Source organism: Miscanthus floridulus, chromosome 1 (assembly GCF_019320115.1).
Source record: "Miscanthus floridulus cultivar M001 chromosome 1, ASM1932011v1, whole genome shotgun sequence".
In the NCBI taxonomy this organism is placed as follows: Eukaryota; Viridiplantae; Streptophyta; class Magnoliopsida; order Poales; family Poaceae; genus Miscanthus; species Miscanthus floridulus.
In genome coordinates, this window is record NC_089580.1 from 60,224,289 (window position 1) to 60,244,191 (window position 19,903).

The 19,903-nt window shown below is 43.9% G+C and overlaps 2 protein-coding genes and 1 long non-coding RNA gene across 4 annotated transcripts; 2 read left to right on the top strand and 1 right to left on the bottom strand.

Moving 5' to 3' along the window:
* The first annotated feature begins 1,599 nt into the window (after positions 1 to 1,599).
* Positions 1,600 to 4,688, top strand: LOC136484873 (uncharacterized). The gene is made up of 2 exons (XR_010766238.1): positions 1,600 to 2,818; positions 4,412 to 4,688. It is a non-coding gene; the product is annotated as an uncharacterized lncRNA (long non-coding RNA).
* Positions 4,689 to 5,940: 1,252 nt separating this feature from the next.
* On the bottom strand, positions 5,941 to 8,462 carry LOC136484877 (uncharacterized). Of its 2 annotated transcripts, none has more exons than XM_066481850.1 (3): positions 8,268 to 8,462; positions 8,082 to 8,153; positions 5,941 to 6,325 (listed from the first exon to the last, which is right to left on the bottom strand). In XM_066481850.1, exons 1-3 carry the CDS (start codon positions 8,451 to 8,453, stop codon positions 6,233 to 6,235), a joined length of 351 nt encoding a protein of 116 aa, XP_066337947.1. In that variant the 5' UTR covers positions 8,454 to 8,462; the 3' UTR covers positions 5,941 to 6,232. The 2 variants fall into 2 exon arrangements, with proteins under 2 accessions (XP_066337947.1, XP_066337951.1); XM_066481854.1 differs by having other exon boundaries at positions 8,082 to 8,170.
* Positions 8,463 to 14,014: 5,552 nt separating this feature from the next.
* On the top strand, positions 14,015 to 16,152 carry LOC136484887 (uncharacterized). Its single transcript, XM_066481860.1, has 6 exons — positions 14,015 to 14,137; positions 14,218 to 14,386; positions 14,757 to 14,923; positions 15,091 to 15,379; positions 15,530 to 15,684; positions 15,778 to 16,152. The coding sequence occupies exons 1-6, from the start codon at positions 14,116 to 14,118 to the stop codon at positions 15,936 to 15,938; spliced, it is 963 nt and encodes a 320-aa protein (XP_066337957.1). The 5' UTR covers positions 14,015 to 14,115; the 3' UTR covers positions 15,939 to 16,152.
* The last annotated feature ends 3,751 nt before the right edge of the window (positions 16,153 to 19,903 follow it).

Below are 19,903 nucleotides of genomic sequence, written 5' to 3' on the forward strand. Positions count from 1 at the left end.
AGAGAGACGTAGGGCCTGATTGGTTCGCTTTTAAAATTTGTAATGCTAAAGATTTGGCGAGCTATGATTTTGGTTAGCATTTTGTTTGCTATCAAAATTTACCAAACTCTTATATTTAGCTTGCCAAATCTATAGTAATTTTTTTATGTAACTTTTGGCTTCCTAAATCTTTGGCATGATAAATTTTGAAAGTCTAACCGAGCAGACCAGTACTACGCTGGAGAGTCTGAACCCGTCCGTGGCCACAAAAGCCCACGAGGCCACGACACCACCTTTCAGTTTCAGGTGTCCCAATCTCAAACGGCTTGCTTCGGTGAAGATCGAGCACTTGCTTTGGCTCTCTTAATACCGGCTAGCTAGCTAATCTCTCTCTCCTATAAATTGGGTCGTTTGGAAGAGAGGCGCTTCTATCAAGGAGATTGGTGAAGGACCTGCATGCCCCTACTAGTAGGGATGAAAACGGTACAGATATTTTCCGACCGTATTCGAAACCGAATCCGTTTAGAGGGGTTGAGATCTGTCCGTATCCGAGTCCGGATATCCAACATCCGATATCGTATCCGTATCCGAATACTCAAATCGCATATTTATAATGTCGATATCCAATCGTATCCTATCCAACATAGTTGACACTATCTGTATTCGAATCCGAATCCGGACAGAAATGTGAAAACAAATGTAATATCGGTGATATTCGTCCGTATTCGATCCGTTTTCATCCCCTAGTAGGAGTAGGGGATGAAAACGGTACGGATATTTTCCGACCGTATTCGAAACCGAATCCATTTAGAGGGGTTGAAATCTGTCCGTATTCGAGTCCAGATATCAACATCCGATACCGTATCCGTATCCAAATACTCAAATCGCATATTTATGATGTCGATATCCAATCGTATCCTATCCAACATAGTTGACACTATCTGTATTCGAATCCGAATCCGGACAGAAATGTGAAAACAAATGTAATATCTGTGATATTCGTCCGTATTCGATCCGTTTTCATCCCTACCTACTAGTATAGTAGGAGTAGGGGATGAAAACGGTACGGATATTTTCCGACCGTATTCGAAACCGAATCCGTTTAGAGGGGTTGAGATCTGTCCGTATTCGAGTCCGGATATCCAACATCCGATACCGTATCCGTATCCGAATACTCAAATCGCATATTTATGATGTCGATATCCAATCGTATCCTATTCGACATAGTTGACACTATCCGTATTCGAATCCGAATCCGGACAGAAATATGAAAACAAATGTAATACCGGTGATATCCATCCGTATCCGATCCGTTTTCATCCCTGAGCATCAGCAAGCCATTAGACAATGTTCAAAACCCATTGGACGGCAGGAGTGAAAGGATAAGGGTGGGACGTTGGGTGAGTGGGCAGTGGACACGGACAGTTGTTGTCTGCTGACAAGGTATCTATGCGTAGGAGCTGAAACTTAGCACAGCGACACTTTTTTATGAGATAAAATTTGAATTCTAGAATGACTCTTTTTATGGGAGGGAGTGAGTAGTTGTCAAGATCTACCACGATCACTCTTATACATTGAATCCGGCGAGGATGGTTATATCTAACATATATATACTTATATTACATACTACTAACACAGTAACCATCTTTTCCGTGTGTTGGACAGATGCGTCCAGCGCGGCTCAGATGCTTCGCGATCGACATGCATGGAGACGGAATGACATATGGAAAGCACCAAGGTCCAAAAACTCAACACGTCGCACGCCTTTTTCCCGCTGCTTTGATTCTCTTCCAACTCCTGCTAGTACTAGTAGCATTTATAACTTCACCGACGGCGGTCGCTGCGGCCAGACCAGAAGAGCTGGACCGACTGCTTCGCGCCGCCCTTCCGCGCCATTAAAGCAGGCAGGCGATCAGCTCTGCACGCCACGGTCCCGAGAGCAAGAACACCGTCGGTAGGAGCAGAGGCAGGAAGCAGCTCGCGTCGAGATGCAGCTGGTGCTGGTGATCTCGCTGCCGCTGGTGGCCCTCGTCATCATCGTCGCCATCGTCCTCTGCATCATCTGCCGCTGATCGCAGATCTCGCCTCTTCAGCCCGCAGCACCACAAAACATGCGTTGCGACGTCGCCGTCGGCTGCTCATCAGTACCTGATTGTTTTGTAATCGTCACAACATAAATAGCGTGCGTGCGTGCGTGTGCGTGTGCCTCCACTTCGGTGTGTATTACGATTGGGGTATTGATTGGTTTTAATTTGGTCCTTTCATATCCTTTTCCTTCTTCTTTTTTTGTTCCCCTTTGACTCCAAAGGCATCAGACACACCGTTGTGTGTGCACGCTGTGTCTGCACTAGCTTGTCTTCGTAACTAAGCAACTAGAGGTTTCTCAAGCCTTCGAGCCTTGAATCTTGATCTGCCCACAGATGTGGGTAAGCTTGTATTAATAGTTCACTGATGAGTGACGAAATGGGTTAAGATAGACCAGCTGTAGCCACCGCTGGCTTGGCTTCGCTCTCCAGTGTGAACTGTGAGGCAAACCAGGAGCACCGTCCAGCTGATTCAGGCGCTCGGCGCGGCGCCACCGGGGCACGTGGCACGCGTTTTCGCTAGCTTGCCCGGCTGATTATAATTTAACGAGCTCCCACCACCGCACCCGTTGGCATCGGCCATCGCCTTCTCCGGTTCTCCTCTGCTTTTATCGGCTCTAGCATCTTGCCCAGCTCCTCTTCCTCCATCGCAGTCCCCATTACTGCGCTCTGTCGCCTCCCTCCCTCGGTCCCTCCTTTCCCCACCTCGCTGTTCTGATCCAACAAGGGCAGCAAGTACAGCTCCATCCGCGCAGGTACTGGTCCCTCGACTCTGTCCCTCTTGCCCTTCAATTTTTTCCCCCAGTCCGTTCGAGGATTCCTCGCGCCGTCGCAGATGTTCGCCTATGCTGAAATTTTGTTTATGCTGGTAAGAGAAAAACACCGTTCCATGAAAAGAGCAGTTTCAGGGACTCCGCGCTCGATCCTGTAGGTTCAGGTTTCAGGGTGGTTCATGATCTGGTTCGCCCCAATGGAATCTTGAATTCGTAGCCGTGGCTTCTCCCTCCCACCTGCTTTTGTTCTCGACAAAAACACCCTTCGATCTTGGTTGCTTCCGTCCATGCCTTGGGCGACTCTAGCTAGTAGTCCTGCGAGTGGGATACGCTTACGCCTACGACGTCCTTGTTAGATCAACGCTAGTACGTGTTTCATGAATTTTACATCGATTTGAGTAGCTTTCAGCAGAAACCAAAACAGTTGTTTAATTTAGACATAGCTAGCTTAGGTTAGGAAACGGAGTAGTTGAGGGGGCAAGAACTGTGCGTCGCTATTATTCTGCACAAAGTTTCAGACGCAAGAGTCATCTGTTGACTTTGACTAAGGTGAGTGATTTACGTCTTGTTTGCTTGGCTTATAAATCGTAAATGATATTTTTTTTCGTAATAAATCAGTCAACGATACTTTTAGCTATCGTTTATCAGCGAACAGGACATTTGGCGAGACTTTGGTGTCCAAGTTTGACTGCGTCCAGCTACCAGCAATTAGCGAAGCAGTGATCCATAAGCTCTTGGGAGGAGCAGAAAGAACCTACTTCTAGTGCGCCTGCCTGAGGGAGAGAAAGAAGATGATACCTTCTACTCGCATCTCAACCAAGTCCTAGAGGGGACCAGTAGTGAACCAACACCTCCTACAGCCTTCTGTGATGTGTCGTTCTCTTCTAAAAATGCAAAGGCAGGTTTATTTGACCCAAAGCGCCACACTGATCAAGAATCGATTCGTACCGGGCGGCTTGCTAGGTGTGCCGTTTCCATTGGGGAATCGGATCCAATACCTTTCCAACAATAAGCCACTGTTGTGCCTTTTGTCTAAGCAAACAAGCCATGTTCATGTATTGAATAACAAAGATCGAGGCGGTTGATAGGTTCCTCCAGAGACCCAATGCGCCTGAATTTCTCTGCGAGTCCACGACTGTTTTGCAACAGACACTCAAATCAGATGTAGTGGCTGATGATCAAGAATACGGATGCCATTCTGAATATAATAACAACTCATTGTGCTAAAATAGCCAGCCATGCGCATTAGAATCTGGCCAGTCTGTACTAAGGGCCAGTTTGGCACCGCTCCTGCATGCTCCGGCTCTGGCACTGTTCACGCACTGTAGCCGGCTTCGTGAACCGCGTCCAGTGAACAGTAACGGCGAAAAGTAGGGAGAGGAAAACAGCTTTAACGAACAGTGTTGCTACAGTAGTGGAAAGAGAAAACGGCTTCATGAACAGTCCCGGTGTCGATGGAAGCCGGAGCCGTCGGAGCCGAAACAAACGAGTCCAGACAGCCGTATACAGATGATAGCATTTTTTGCTATTTGCCGGTCGTGAAATTATAAGGTTCCATTCCATCTCATTTTGCAGGGCCAGGGAGGTCAGATGGAGTTCGTGCTGATCATTTCACTGCCGCTGCTCATCCTGGTCATCATCGTCGCCGTCGTCCTCTGCATCATCTGCCGTTAGGCTGAACATGCACAGAGAAAAATATTCAGCCCCTTCTCTGCTGTGGTGATCATATCATCATACCATGTAGCTAGTGTTAAATTGACTTTGTACAACATGACCTGATAAAAACCTTTTTCCTCCGCATTGCCGTGAGATTAATCGGCTGTAGCTCTATATACATTGTTTCTTTTTCTTCTCTCTTTTCCTAAAAGAGGCTTCGACCCCGCGTGTCGGATTGGATTCCACTCCCAGGGACTCTTGACGCTGTGCTCTTGTCTTTCCGTTATTCTGCATCCTTCGAGACCCGGGAAATGTTTTCAGGGGATCTGGCAGACTCGACACGCTTTGCGAATCCGCGACGTGCGCTGCTGCGCTTTGTGCCGTTTGTCGTGCCGCCCCACGACGAAAGCGGAAAGGCGCAACGCCGGAACAAGAATCCTCTATTTGTTTGAGCAAAAACGCAAAGAGAAGCCGCTGCCGTGTGAGTGTGATGAACTGATGATCCAGTCATCCAACAACGCGTTGCCGACACTTTTGTCACACTTGACTACTTGAGGCAGCCAGGTACTCAGACAGGCAAGACATCTTAGAAACAGATAGAAGCTCCTGCTGTACTGACTACTGAGCTAGGCTGCCACATGGCGTGATAGTAGCAGGCATACCGCACTCTGCACAGGGTGGCTTGATACGACGACCATCTGGAACTGCAAGATAATAAGACGAGGAATAATAACCATTGCTACATGTTATATTCAGACAAGGTGGTACTAGGCATGTTATATTCAGACAAGGTGGTACTAGGCTGTGTCTGGATCCAGGGCCTAAAGTTTAGTTGTGTAACATCGGATGCTAACTAGAAGAACTAAACATAAGCTAATTATAAAACTAATTGCACAGGTGTAGACTAATTATCGAGACGAATCTATTAAGCCTTAATTAATCCATAATTAATAAATGTTTACGGTAGCATCACATTGTCAAAACATGGGCTACTTAGACTTAATAGATTCGTCTCGCAAATCAGCCTCAATCTGTGTAATTAGTTTTATAATTAGCCTATATGTTTAATACTCCTAATTGGTATCAAAAATTCGATGTAACGTGGCTAAACTTTTGCTTTCGGATCCAATGTGCTAACAGTGAGCACCTAAAAGTTAGCAGAATTATTAGATCCAGATATGTCACCTGCTAAAAAGGTGAGCTAACTAGTAACATAAATTAAACTCTCTAATTTTGACCATGTCAACATGGACAAGTTAAAATAAATGCTATATTAAAATATGTTTCTTGAAGAATCGAAAACGAATTTGATATTCTAGATGTCTGCATTTTTGTATAAGCTTGAGCAAAGCTAATAAAGTTTGACTTAGGATAAAATAAAAATGAACTATAAGGGAGTATTGTTAAGGTACAGATTGCTAACATGTGCTAAGAGTTAGTATGCTAAGTTTAGTAGGATACAAATAGGCCCCCAAGAAACTTGGAACCTGAAATTTCCCGTTTATTGGATCGCCCAAATAAAATGCTGCTCATGGATTACAAAAGCCCACAACATATGAAACGGCACACCTGTCTAGCTACTGTTCAGTACACGGAGACGTCGACAGATGACAAACCTATCCAGCAACCGAAAACTATTTATGCTCAAAAGAGCCTCCTTTCACATATCAGCTATCGTCACTTTTGATACCAACATCTGAACAAACCACTGGATGAGATCGGTTCCCTGTCCTAGTTCTTTCAGGAACTTTGCCACACCATCACCTGAGGTTGCAAGCTTTGGAGATCAACAAGCAAAGGATGCACGACTGAAATAGCAAACTGGTTGCAAGCCTGCAACAAAATGGATGGAATCGGTCAATCCCAACAGGTTGCTGGTGGTGTTTGAGAGGCTGTCTGATGTTCATATTAATCAAGCACTAAGCAGATTTTGAGCAAACCAAAACTCCGATTTGCTGTTTTATGGTCAAATGAACTACAAACTTAATAAATACAAAAAAGCAGACAGTTTTGTCAGCCCCTTCTCTTCTAAAGACAAAATGCAGAAACAGAACGCAGTGACTTTAGCATTAAGGTGAAAATGGGCAATGGGACGTGCTCCCGGTTACTGCTCGAATGATGTTATACTCATCAGTCAAGTAATGTAACAATGTTGGAAACAACAGGGATTTGTGCTGTTAGATTATTTGAATACCAACATGACTCCATATAGAAATATGAAAATTAAAATAGATGTTAACCATGGGTTTGGTGTCATCAAGCCTAAGAAAGCAACAGACCAAACATTAATCTTTGCAAAGGAGACTTTTGTCCAAATCCTCATACAGAAGGCTAACAAATAGACACATCATACAAATACATTAAATCTTGATCATCAATCGTTTCCAAAGTTAATGTACAACGGAAAAGACGGTATTCGTATGCCTTATGTAGCTTAGAGTGAACTAGCAAATTACCAATTTCAGGGGCACGCCATATTGTTTTGAGCTCAACAAGCAAGGCCTTTCAAAGGACAGGGCTAGAGTAATGTTTGTTTCTTTCTCTTTCTTTCATATATGTTTGTTTCTCTTCAGTCAAAGCACATATAGTATAAGGTAAACACAGCAAGATAGATGGTTCAGAAAAGAAAATAAATATTGAAATGTGAAGATAAAAACATTTGGAAATTTGTTTTTTACTACCAGTCCATGATCCAACAAATAAAGTAAATGCACTCAAGACCAGTTCAAAATTTGATTAGAAACACAAAAAAATTGAGAAGAGAAGAAAATTAACTTCTCTTACAACAGCATAATGCATACCAAATTCAAGAATAATGAGCGGGAGCATATGAAGCACTCAGAAGATCAAACACTTCTCTTCAAGACATGAATCCCACAGAAACATGTTTATGCCTCCACAATTTAGACAAACAAACCCCATGTTCAGCAGGATAAGTTGATAAAAAAGCTTCACAAATAAGTTACCGATAAAAAGAAGATACAAAAATGAGCGAGGTTCAATAATTGTTCTCCTAAAAGGGTTCAATAATTTCATACTGAAGTGGCAACGAAGAAAGCAATCCTAATCCACCCACTGTACCATCCCCAAAAGTATCACCATCCAATCCTACACTGCATCTATATCCAAATCCAAGGGACCCCCAAATATCTGTCAGATATCTTCAGTCTTACATTTTTTTATTCAATAACTACCCAACAAGCAAGGCACCAAACCTAAAATGAATCATCCCTAATAAAGAAGGAAGTTAAATTGGACTAAAGCCCCAAACCAGTTACCACCAAAAGAATCTTGAGAAAACTAGTAAAATTTTGCTTTTGAGATGGCCGAACTAGTACTGGTGTGATACATAAGTAAAAGCGGATCACCAAAATGCGCGGATCAGAGTTAACACCCAACAGGCTAATTGGTAAGAGTAACTAAATTCCCTGTTCTCAACGTAGCATTTCGCCAATCAGCATCTCGAGCACCTGCCTGAGCCTAGCAGGCACCAGGCAGCAATCACGTAATCAGGAATTCCTCGTCCTCCGATAATTAACATTCACTGAGAGCACCAGAGCTATGAGAGAGAAGATGTGAATAGCCTTACATCCAGCCGCGGGCGCCGCCCCCTTAGTGCTTCTTGCTCCGCGCGGGCTGCCTGGACCCGTCCGTGGCGAGCCTGTAGATCCAGTAACCCTGCGACGGGAAGCCCAATTCATACCCCTAATCTCATCCAGCAGGTGGCAATAACAGGAGATGCAGCGGAGGATAGTTGGGAGGGAGGAGGACGCACGAGGGCGAGGACGTGGGCGGCGATGAGGAGGACGACGAGGAGCGGGAGGAGGTCGACGAGCCAGGGGCGGAGCGCGGGCACGGCGGTGGCGTCGCGCGCCATGGCGACGCGGCGGGAGAGGGAGAACGCGCCAGGGTGGCGGAGGAAGGAAGAGAGGGGGTCGGCCGCCTGGTCGCCCGAGCCCATCAGACTTTCACAAAAGTTGAGAAACATAATGTAGATTTTTTTAGCGCAAAAATGTTAAAAATCTCGTGAAATACTCGGAATGTCCAAATTTTTTGACCCAATACCGGCGTCGAGTCAGGCTCGGACCAGCCTCAACCCTTCGGAAGTTATGGCAAAAAAAAAAAAAAAACATGCGTGGGCCTCGAGGTGATGAGCTTGGAAATCTATGGGCCGGTCACTTATATATTGTTAAATTATGAAAATATTTTCTCCTAAAAATTTATGAAAATATTTTTTTCATAATACTCATTTGTTGTTCTCTTTTATAAATTTAGACAGTTTTATAATATTTTGACTTCATGGATTGCAAGATAGCGTCATAAGGGCGACTCTTCAGATGGCAACTAGAGGAATCTGTTATCTGTTACTACTTACAAAACAATGTAGACCTTTCGTCCAAAAATTTGGGGCCTGTTTTGTTTCCATTTTGGTCAAAATTTTTACTATTTTATTTTATTTTTTGGTAAAATAGATCTAAACATCGGCCCCGTTCGCGTGCCCTTAAACCCGGCTTGATTCACTTATTTTTTTCATCCGGAACAGTGTTTTTCTCTCACAAATTCATCCAGCATTCCTCCAAATTATGAAAATATTTTCTCCTAAAAAATTATGAAAATATTTTTTTCATAATACTCATTTGTTGTTCTCTTTTATAAATTTAGACAGTTTTATAATATTTTGACTTCATGGATTGCAAGATAGCGTCATAAGGGTGACTCTTCAGATGGCAACACAGTACGATGGCAACACAGTACGACAACTAGATGAATCTGGTATCCGTTACTACTTACAAAACAATGTAGACCTTTCGTCCAAAAATTTGGGGCCTGTTTTGTTCCCCATTTTGATCAAAATTTTTAATATTTTATTTTATTTTTTGGTAAAATAGATCTTAACATCGGCTCCATTCGTGTGCCCTTAAACCCGGCTTGATCCGTTTATTTTTTCATCCGGAACAGTATTTTTCTCTCACAAATTCATCCAGCATTCCTCCAAACTATCCAGATTCGGCTACAAAACTTTTGGCATTTGGAACCAAGAGACCCAAAACTAGATAAAAAAAACGTCTTGGGGGCGTGTGTTGTGTCTGCATGGCTAAATTTTTGCCATGCAACTAAACACCAAATGCTAAAAAGTTTGAATGATAAAAGTTTTACAGCAAAAGATTAGAAGCAAAAGTTTTACCATTCAAAAACTAAACACCTCCTTGGTGTGCGTGCCTCCGAGTGCGGTACGTATTGCCGTGCCGCACATAGACCTGCCTCCGAGTTGCCGTATCTGTATTGCCGTGACGCACGAATCCGTATCCGTATCGAACTACAGGACCAACCAGGCCCAACCTTCCTCGGCTCTCTACCAAAAAAGTTGGCCATCAAATTCCGAGTAGTATATCCGTATCCGTATCCGTATCCGTATCGAACTGCAGGCCCAACCTTCCTCGGCTCCCTACCAAAAAAGCTGGCCGCGCGTGTACGCTCAGTATATAACTCTACTCGTCGGTAAAAAAAAAAAAGGGAAAATAGTGTTCTTGCCCCCTTACACAGATGTGCAATTGTGATTTTGTCCTTGTTTTTCTAACTTTGTGATTTTGCCCTTAACTGTTCACAAGTCAACGCGATTTTGCCCCTGTTTTTTCCGTTGACCAGGAGCAAAATCGCGTTGACTTGTGAACAGTTAAGGACAAAATCACAAAGTTAGAAAAACGAGAACAAAATCATAATTGCACATCAAAGTAGGGGCAAGAACCTAAGAGAAAAAAAAAAAAACAAAGCATACGTGCAACCGTCGGCGCGCCGCGTGAGCGTCTCCGGATTGCTGCCGATAACTGGGACAGATAACTGAGCAGGCATGTCGTGCGCGTCAGACGGCAGGAAACGACGACTAGCGAGGCACGTCGACTGTCTACTCAGGTACTCACGTCGCATGCGCTAACTGCCTTGCTATAATACTTCTGATCTTTTAATTGTCAAAATCAATATTTCTAAACCCATATTTGCTGTGCGATAGCTACTCGGGAAGTTTGAAGTCCAGTTGTCAGCCGGTGACAGTACTGCTTTGGTAGTTGTTCATTAGTAGATATTCCCCTAATTTGCTTGGAGCACTTCAACTGAAACGGGCTTTAATCATGTCCTTTTTCAGATGGTCACTCATACGCACTTTTGATTCTAATAATGACTCTAATCAAGGACAGGGTTGTTCGACACCATTCAGAGATTTAACAAACCCAATAAATGAAGGTAAATAAAAATGATTATATGTACATGAATATAATGAAAAATGGAGGTAATTAGGTAATAATTAATTATATCTTTCTATCTGTTAAAAAAATAGGTGGCCAAAGTGAATGTAATTTACTTACAAACGTAACAGAAGTCGTCGATCCTAACGAACGTAAAGGGCAAAGAGAAAGAGCACGACGTGCAGCTATTACTAAAAAGCAACGGAATGAAATTAAAACAAATAGTAGGAAGCAGCGTGCAGCAATGACCCAAGACCAATGGGTTGAAGTTAATAGGAAGCGTCGTGAAGCGTATCATCGAAGAAAAGCTAAATCTATTCTCACTTAAGTATCCAAAGGTAACATTATATAGACTACTAAATTGTGATACATGCAATGCCCTTACTTATAATAATATTTAGTAATTTGTCCACGACAAGATCGAATATTAGGATCTTGGTCATACCGGCTATTGAGAATGACGTCAAAAAGGGGAAGGGAAAGAAGAAGTCGGAAAAGGATATATTCATGAAGAATATCGTTTATAAAGAGGTTCTAACTACTTGACTACTGGTACTTGCAGAGCCGGTACCCTTAGGATGTTGTTAAGAAGATGTGAAACTTAGGTGTGTTAGAGGATACAATTAGAACATAATTGCTATCATAATATTGATGTTCCAACTTCGCGTTACAAAATATGTTTTGTTACACGTTGATACTACCATTATCATGATATTATATTTTTATTCGTGCAACGCACGGGCATTTATCTAGTTGAATACATATACATAAATACATACGAATTCTTTTCTCGCATTGTGGCTAAGACTATTGTAAAACATACGAACTTTGGAATATAGAAAGAGGAGAAGAAGAAATCCTAATCCTAGTCCGTTTGTCATGTGGACGTTTACCAAACTCAAAGACATATTTGGACTATATATATACACGTGGGAGATCCTTCATTATAATTATCAATATCCTGAAAGCAATAAGAATACCTTAATGATAAAATTAAGATAAGACGCTTGTTTATCAGGACACCTTGCTCCGCTCATTCCCGCACGTGCCGCTCGCCCAACAACCCTCTCAATTATTCGCTCATCCGTTTCTAAAAACAATCACTCCCATACGCCTCGCTTCGCTCCGCTCTAGCACGCGACACTCGACTACCAGCCCTACCAGGCGTGGCGCGTGGCTGCCCCCTCCTAGTCTCGGCGTGCGGCCGCCTACGAGTCACGATGTTCGGCTGCCGACAGTGGCGGAGGGAGGGGGCAGGGGGGCCTGGCACCCTCTAACGTGCTACTAATCCCTTAGTATACAATAATCCCTTCGTCCCAAAATAACTGTCATTTTAGCTCCTCGAAAAATAACTTTGACTAAATATATTTTAAAAACATTAATATTTATGGTACATAATTAGTATTATCGGAAAGATTTTTAATCTAGTTTTTTAACAAATTTATTTAGAGATACAAATATTACATACATTTTCTATAAATCGAGTCAAACTTGTGACATAGAAACTTAAAAAAAATAGTTAATTTGGGACGGAGGGAGTAGTATATAGTTAGTATATACATGTATAATACTAGCAGTTTAGCCCCTTCCATTCAGCACAAACGTGAAGTGTCTTAGAGGCCCAATAAGAAGCAGCCCATTTAAGCTTATCCGGCTGCTATCTTCATTACGGTTGTGAATAAGAAGGGTCCAAGCCTTAGACGGCCGCTGGCCGTATACAGTTCTAGTTTGTTCGTCTTCTCTCTTCTGCTTTGCTAGTTCGCCTGACGCCGGTACTCTCGGACTGGGAGGCCGGATGTGAGACGACACGCCGCGCCGCCGCCGACGTCCTAAATTGACACCGTCGTTTCTCGTCCAAATTGTCTGCAGGCCACTAGCAGCAACACGTAGTCCCTAATCATCCAGTAGTATTCTCTTATCTAATCATTGAATCAATCATCCAAATTGGCTAGAATATTCACCTCACACAAATCGTGCTTAGGGCAGGCGATACCTCACAGAAAGTTGGATCAGATATTTAGATGCATTAATAGATATGTAATTTTTTTTGTTAGGATTTGTGAAACATATTCCATTATATATGTGACTACAACCATGGTGCGGTTTACTAGTTCTACTCAAATACAGGGCCACCCTATACTCAATTCCGGGCTCCGCCCCTGGCCTGCTGGCCATGCCGCGTTGCGCAGCCGCCACCGCCAGCTCGCCGCTTATAAGCATCGCCGAGCCACTGCCAACAAGTGTCGCCGGGCCGCTGTCTCCGGCGAACTCCATACACCGATGAGCCTCCATTCTCCCAAGCAGCAAGGAGATGTTGCGATGGGCTAAAAACGCATGTTGCAAGCATATGTTTCAAGTGTTTTGGATGTTTCATATGTATATTGCAAAAGTAAATCAGAATGTTACATATGTTGCAAGTATTTCTTAGGCATGTTGCAAAAGTTTGTTCAAAATATTTCATCTGTTATTGCAATTATTTTGATTTGGATGTTGTATATGTTTCACACGTATGTTGCAAGAGTATGTTCCAAATGTTTCAACTGTTTCAGTGTTATGTTGTAATTTTATGTTGTAAGTTGCAAGTGTTTTATTTGGATGTTGCATATTTTTTCACATATATGTTGCAAGTGTATGTTTCAAGTGTTTCATCTGCTTTAGACGTATGCTGCATTCAAGTGTTTCATGTTTCAGAGGTATGTCCAGAGAGTCATAGGGGCATGGCCTGGGCGCCGGGGGATGGGGCGCGACGAGCCAGGGCTTGGCAGATGGGGCGCGCTAGGGTCATGCGGACGGGGCGTGATCGTCCTCATCCTGACTCCTGGGTCCCGCTCGCGCGAGAGAGGAGGGGATCAGGGGGAATGAGGGGCGGGCACGGTGTTTCTCACGGACGTGCGTGACAGAGGAGGCACGGACGTCCGAACTCGCGGAGAGAGAGGAGGGGCCAGGGAGAAGGAGCGCCGGGCGTGACATCCATGGGCGCGCGTGACGGAGGAGGCGTGAGCGTCTGGACGGACGCTTTTGTTCGGATATCCAGACGCTAGTATCTCCTAAAAGAATAGTCCGACAATTGTTTTGTGTTTGTGTTGCTGTCTAGAGCGAGTGTCGATCCCACGTAACGACGTGTTTTACAACAAAGACGACCTGACCTGGCCACTTTGGTCGGAAATTCCCGGTGACGTACGCACCCATCTGCTTGCATTATTTTCTGTATACTTGAGGCTTACCCAAACTCCTAAGTCTCCGTGTAAGGAAGAAACCTCATCTCATTTGCCGAGTAATTTTGGCACCATCTAATATCGTTCTCCAGCTACTACATATAGTGCACTTTCTTGTTCAACTACAAGGATCAGCAATACCAAGGCTGCACTTACGTCAACGAACATCATGGGCAACTCTTCGTCTAGCGGTATTTGGAGTTCTCTTCTGTAGTACAGTACTGAGTTTAGCTGCTGCTGTGATCTTTAATACTTCTGTTTTGTGTTTCAGGCCGATCAAAGCTGGGGCAGGGCCAGGGATCCAAGGTGGCGCCTTCTTGTTCAGCTGAGCAGAGCCAGCAGACTACTTTCAAGTGGAGCATCGATGGATTCTACTCACTCCTTGACAAGGGTGAAGGATGGACCTACTCAAGAGTGTTTGAGATCATGGGTCATAACTGGTATTAACAGTCTAACAGCTCCTAATTGTTTTATTGCTTCACATAGTCCCTGTGTCTAGAATTTTACTACTTTCGTCGTCTCAGAAAGGATGCAGTTCTATGTTTGGTCTAAATCAAACTATTTTAAATTTGACTAAATTTACAAAAAATATTATCAACATTTATGATTCCAGATATACACATATTATGAAAATATATGGCATGACTAATCTAATTATCCAACAATACATATTTAGTATGATAAATATTAATATATTTTATATAAATTTGGTAAAATTTGAGTTTGACTTAGCAACATGCTAGAATTGCATTTTCTCTAGGACAGAAGGAGTGGTACATTGTCAATGATCCCTCTTTGACGTGTTTGCAGGTACCTGAAACTGAATCCAAGGGACAAGAAGAGTGGTGACGACGAGGAGTATATCTCTCTTCAGCTGGAACTAGCGAGTAGCTCAGTGAAACATAACACTGTTGTAGATGCATCTTTCAAGCTCTTGATATATGACCAGTCGCACGGAAATCACAGCAAGCATCTAGGTAAAATGGCAAATTAATTCTGCTAGGTTCTTAGCTATTAGTCTATTACTCGCACCCACTAATGTTTCTACGTTTTTCTCGTTTCTGTTATTCTCCAAGAGTATTCATGATTGCTGGTCATCATCAAGAAAGGAAACTGATTAAGCTTTGAGATATTGTATGTGCAGTTAGTCATAATTTCCAAACTGCAAGCAAAAGCTCTGGGGTCTCGTGCATGACGTCGCTCAGGAAACTGAAGAAACAGTCCTCTGGATTTCTCGTCAACAACAACTGCGTCTTTGGTGTCGAGTTCATCAAAGTCACCACTTCGAAATCTAACACGACGTCAGAAACGCTATTTGTTCAAAAGACGAGCATCTTCAATGAGGCCAAAACTTACACTTGGGACATTGAGGACTTCTTTGCACTGAAGAACCCCGACTATTCTCCGGAGTTCGAAGTCGGCGGATACAAATGGTGATGCTATCTTCAGCTTGGAATGCTTGACATGACTGAATGCTGTTGATTTTATCTGAATTGTCTTACCAACAAAATTTGTCCATTCAGTGCTATTATAGTTGTTCTATACATCATGAACTGAATTGTTACATACTATCTGATTCGCAGGTATATCAGTATGTATCCATCTCGTGAAGGGAACCATCTCTCCTTGTATCTGAACCTGAAAAAGACCAATGATCTCCCCAATGACACTGCAAACCTTGTAGAACTCACTTTATCCATCAAAAACAAGGAAGCTGACAATCACCGGAAAGGAACAGGTTCGTCTACCTAGCAGGATTTTCTTATGCGCAAGAATCTAGATGCCAAATTATCATTGCGTATTAATAACTTATTTTGTGGGGAAAATGTAGGTCGGTGCCAGTTCTCACGGAAGGCTCGTAGCTATGGATGGAGTAAGTTCATTTCGCTGGAGGATTTCAAGGACTCGTCAAATGGTTATCTCGTCAAAACTAAGTGCTGCGTTGAAGCCGAGGTTGCCATCGTCGGTTCCTCCAGGATGGAATCTGGCTGAATCGCAGTTGCGCAAAGGTGGCCATCTGTGAGTGTGTGTCTGCCTGTTCGTTCCACAGATACTGAAAGTGTGGAAAATGCCAGATAATGGTTCAGACATGAAACTATCCTCAGTTTGCCCAAAATTGTCCGTCATGCTTGTTGGTATAGTTTGATCTACCGGCAATCGTATCTGTTTGTAGCGTGTGTTGAATTGTTGATCCCATTTTCAGTGAATAAACACAATCCAAATTTTTTTCAGTTTTGTCCCTTACAGCTGAGCGTGTGTTTGGTTTAAGGACATGATGTGATGGGACGGACCTAACCTAGTTTAGAGATGGGAGGGTCCAGTTGTCTATTTGGTTGAGGGGATGACCCTGATTTCTGTTTGGTAGGAGTAATAAGAAAGATATGATGGATAGAATTTTAACACCGTCATCTATGACCTCGGAGCCTCACATGTCACTAGTGGGCCCCACCAGCCAACCTTATATTCTTCCCCTTCTACCGCTGGCCGCATGCACCGTCGTCGCCAAGTCACATGCACCACCGCTGCCACGTGCACCATCGTCGCTGCGAAGTCACGCACCGCCGCCCCTCGTCCACCCACCCCGCGTCAAGCTCCCACATCCTGGTCCGCCCTGTGGCCGTCCGCCGGCCCTAGGCCAAGATCTGCCGTGGTTGCGCCATGTCCCAGCCCATGGCCGCCCGCCGCCCCTGCGCCAAACACACATGAAGTTCTAGTTTGAGGAGTAAGAAATAACATGATGAAAATTAAGTATAGTAATACCATGTTACTAGCTCATCTTCAAGAGTTCTAAAAAAACTTGGTAAATCAGTGAGTATTCCAAGAGGCTAAAATAAGTAGGGAGTTTATTTTTTTGCCTTCCTCTGACCGTTCTCAATAATTTACTCCTAAAAAATTAAAAACAGATCTATCCGAAGATCTTTTACGCTAAGCTTGATCCTCATTCACGTGCTAAACTGCTAGGTTTCCCATCCTATCCACTGTTTGCGACCCCTTGCCACTGCCGCCTCAACCACCCTTAGCCAACCACAAAACAGATCCTTGATCGTCCCTGCCGGAGTAGTCACCCCGTGCGCCCCAAGTAGCTAGGAGCCCCTCTAGCCGGCTAGCTTCGAATGTTAGACTATGCAATTCTATCACAACCCACTTATGGTACTTGTCTTAAGACTAAAAGGTTCACACTGACATCAAGTTCTTAGAGCCAGCATACTAAACATATCCTCAACAAAGGGGCACACAAAGATATTCTTCTTAGTTGCAAAATTAAGCCCTATAGCTAATTAAGCACACTTTAGCATACAACCATAGTTGTCACACAAGATTCTAGTACACAAACTAGAACAAACCATTAAACTAGAACAAGTAAGTGAGGCAAATAGAACTAGGTTTTTCCCCATGGTATCGATTTCCAAATCGTAATCTCTAATCCATGTTGGAGCTACACTGAGGTACACTTCTAGACACTAAGTCTCTTTCGGACACGGTGTTTGCACTAGTCCTTCTACGTAGCATGGTGGGGACAATGCAAGCTGTATGGTGTCGTGGGCTCGTAACACTGCCAGTAATTAGTGGTCGATGTGTGGGGCTTCGGTGGTTAACACTCAATGACACAGGAGGGTTTATCCTGGTTTAAGCCTCAAAGCCCTACGTCTGGCCAAAGAGTTCTTCATGTTAGAGTGCTGAGCTTACAATAGGAGATAGGAGAGCAAGAGGCCTCGACCGTCCTGAGGTTCAACTGATCTAGGGTTCGATGGGTCGACCCCCTCTATGGAATTCCTACCCCTCATTATATTTTTGGGGGACAAGGGGAGTATAAGGATTAGGTTTAGTAGCTTCTTGGGTGTCAAGGAAGTGCTAGGGTTTCTTCTTCCTAATCTCCATGTCGTTGGGCGTGTCCTACTCCATGTGTGGTCGTGGCTGACAATGTAGAAACCGCATGTGGTAGCTTTTACAGACGGCAGGGGCAGGCTGGTACTTTGTCGTTCCACTTGTCTTGGTCCGCCATCCCTTGGTGTCTTTCATGCTCCATGGGGGGATGAGGCTTGTTGATATTTCCTAACGACTATTGGAGGATTCCGCAAGCGCACAAAACTATTGCGTAGCACTTCGCTCGATGAGTACCGAGTGTCGAATTTTAATTTATCCCATAGGAAGGCGGAAGGCTAGAATCTATATAGGACTAGGATTTGCTAAAGGTAGGTTCTAAGTTGATCCTAGGTAGGTGGACGATAGTGAAGGATGAAGGTAAATTACCTAAACTAACTACTATTAACAAGCTAACCAAAGATAGCTATGTGGGAGAGCGAGCGATTTATCTATCTAGTAACTAAGGGTAAACAAATAACTAGGAGAAATGCGATAGTACTTCGGGGAACAACCCGCCTACCAACTAGGAGAGTTAAATAGACAAGGTCTGCCACAAGCCCAACGATTTAATAACTAGACCCAACGTGGGGGAATACAGAGGATGGACAAGGCTGTCACCACTTGCCACCTACCACAATCTATCCGGAGGCCTAGCCGTATCCACAAGTAATCTATAGCCTAAGCATCACGCTTAATCAACAGGCTTACTACTTCGATTCGAGCTCCGGTGAAATGAGATCAAAGTACCCTAACCAGACGGTGGAACCGGTACTAACGAAAGACTACTAATGATAAGATAACCTATGCTACTAATGCCAAACAATAAGCACCTAAGCTCATTAATGATGAACACTAATGACTAAGTACTTAAAGTAAAGCAAGTACTAAAATAAATACTAAATAAAGTAATGTAGAAATGAAAGAATTACAAAAAAGCTATACCCGACCTAGAAGACTCTTCCAGATTCTGAGAAGCTCCGCTCGTGCTCTACATCACTACTAGACTACTACTCTATAGATAAAGCTAAGCTAGAGAAGCTTGGAGAGCTTGGAAATGACTAGAACTGAATGGGATGTCTTCCACTGAGCTCCACCCCCTATTTATAGTGTAGAGTGAGGGGAGGGGTATTTGTAGGTAGCAGGGAGGTCGGTGGCCACCGGGGGGCGCCGGGCGGCGGCATAGGGGCGCCGGCCGGCCCTTGGATGCACTGCTGAAAGCTCTAGTTTGGTTTTGGTGAATTGATGGAACCCTAAGTGCTAACCTAGTTTATCAAGTGATCATGATATAGGTAGCACACTCCAAGTGGTGAAGCAAATGAAGATCATGACATGATGATGGTAATGCCATGATGATGATCAAGTGCTTGGACTTGAAAAGAAGAAAGAGAAAAACAAAAGACTCAAGGCAAAGGTATAAATGGTTGGAGCTATTTTGTTTTAGTGATCAAGACACTTAGAGAGTGTGATCACATTTAGGTTCGATAGCCATACTATTAAGAGGGGTGAAACTCATATCAAAATGTGGTTATCAAAGTGCCACTAGGTGCTCTAACTCATTGTATATCCATTTAGGATCTAGTGGAGTGCTAACACCCTTGAAAATGTTTGTGAAAGTATGCCAACACATGTGCACAAGGAGATACACTTGGTGGTTGGTACATTTGAGCAAGGGTTAGAAACTTCACCGGCAGAGTGTCCACCCGTAGAGTGTGGACAGTCCGATGGTGCCACCGGCGCCCTAGATAGAAAAGATGGTGGTCACTATAAGTGACCGGACGCTGGTCTCTGAAGAACCGGCATGTCCGGTCAGTTGCAGTAGAACAAGAGTAGTGTCGGTCGTTGACCAGACGCTGGCGCTAAAATGATCAGACACTGGCTGACTACGTCCTGTCACACTGACATGGTCATGCACAGGGGAAACGCGGGTGAGTCCGGTCGAGCATGACCGGATGCGTCCGGTCATGAAAAATCGTCTCTAAATGCTTACTGGAAACAACTGGACGCTGAGGTCCAGCGTCCGGTCACTTAGCAGCAGCGCGTCCAGTCACTTCGCAGCAGCGCGTCTAGTCATCACTTGACTATTGAGATTGAGC

What these genes read in the sequence shown, in the direction of transcription:
- LOC136484877 (XM_066481850.1), bottom strand. Translation starts at nt 8,453, where the DNA reads ATGGGCTCGGGCGACCAGGCGGCCGACCCCCTCTCTTCCTTCCTCCGC. An exon ending in CCGCCCACGTCCTCGCCCTC is followed by an intron (nt 8,154 to 8,267) that starts GTGCGTCCTCCT and finishes CTGGATCTACAG; the next exon opens with GCTCGCCACGGACGGGTCCA. An exon ending in GGCGGCGCCCGCGGCTGGAT is followed by an intron (nt 6,326 to 8,081) that starts GTAAGGCTATTC and finishes ATTTTGTTGCAG; the next exon opens with GCTTGCAACCAGTTTGCTAT.
- LOC136484887 (XM_066481860.1), top strand. Translation starts at nt 14,116, where the DNA reads ATGGGCAACTCTTCGTCTAGCG. An exon ending in GGGCAACTCTTCGTCTAGCG is followed by an intron (nt 14,138 to 14,217) that starts GTATTTGGAGTT and finishes TTTGTGTTTCAG; the next exon opens with GCCGATCAAAGCTGGGGCAG. An exon ending in GAAGTCGGCGGATACAAATG is followed by an intron (nt 15,380 to 15,529) that starts GTGATGCTATCT and finishes TCTGATTCGCAG; the next exon opens with GTATATCAGTATGTATCCAT.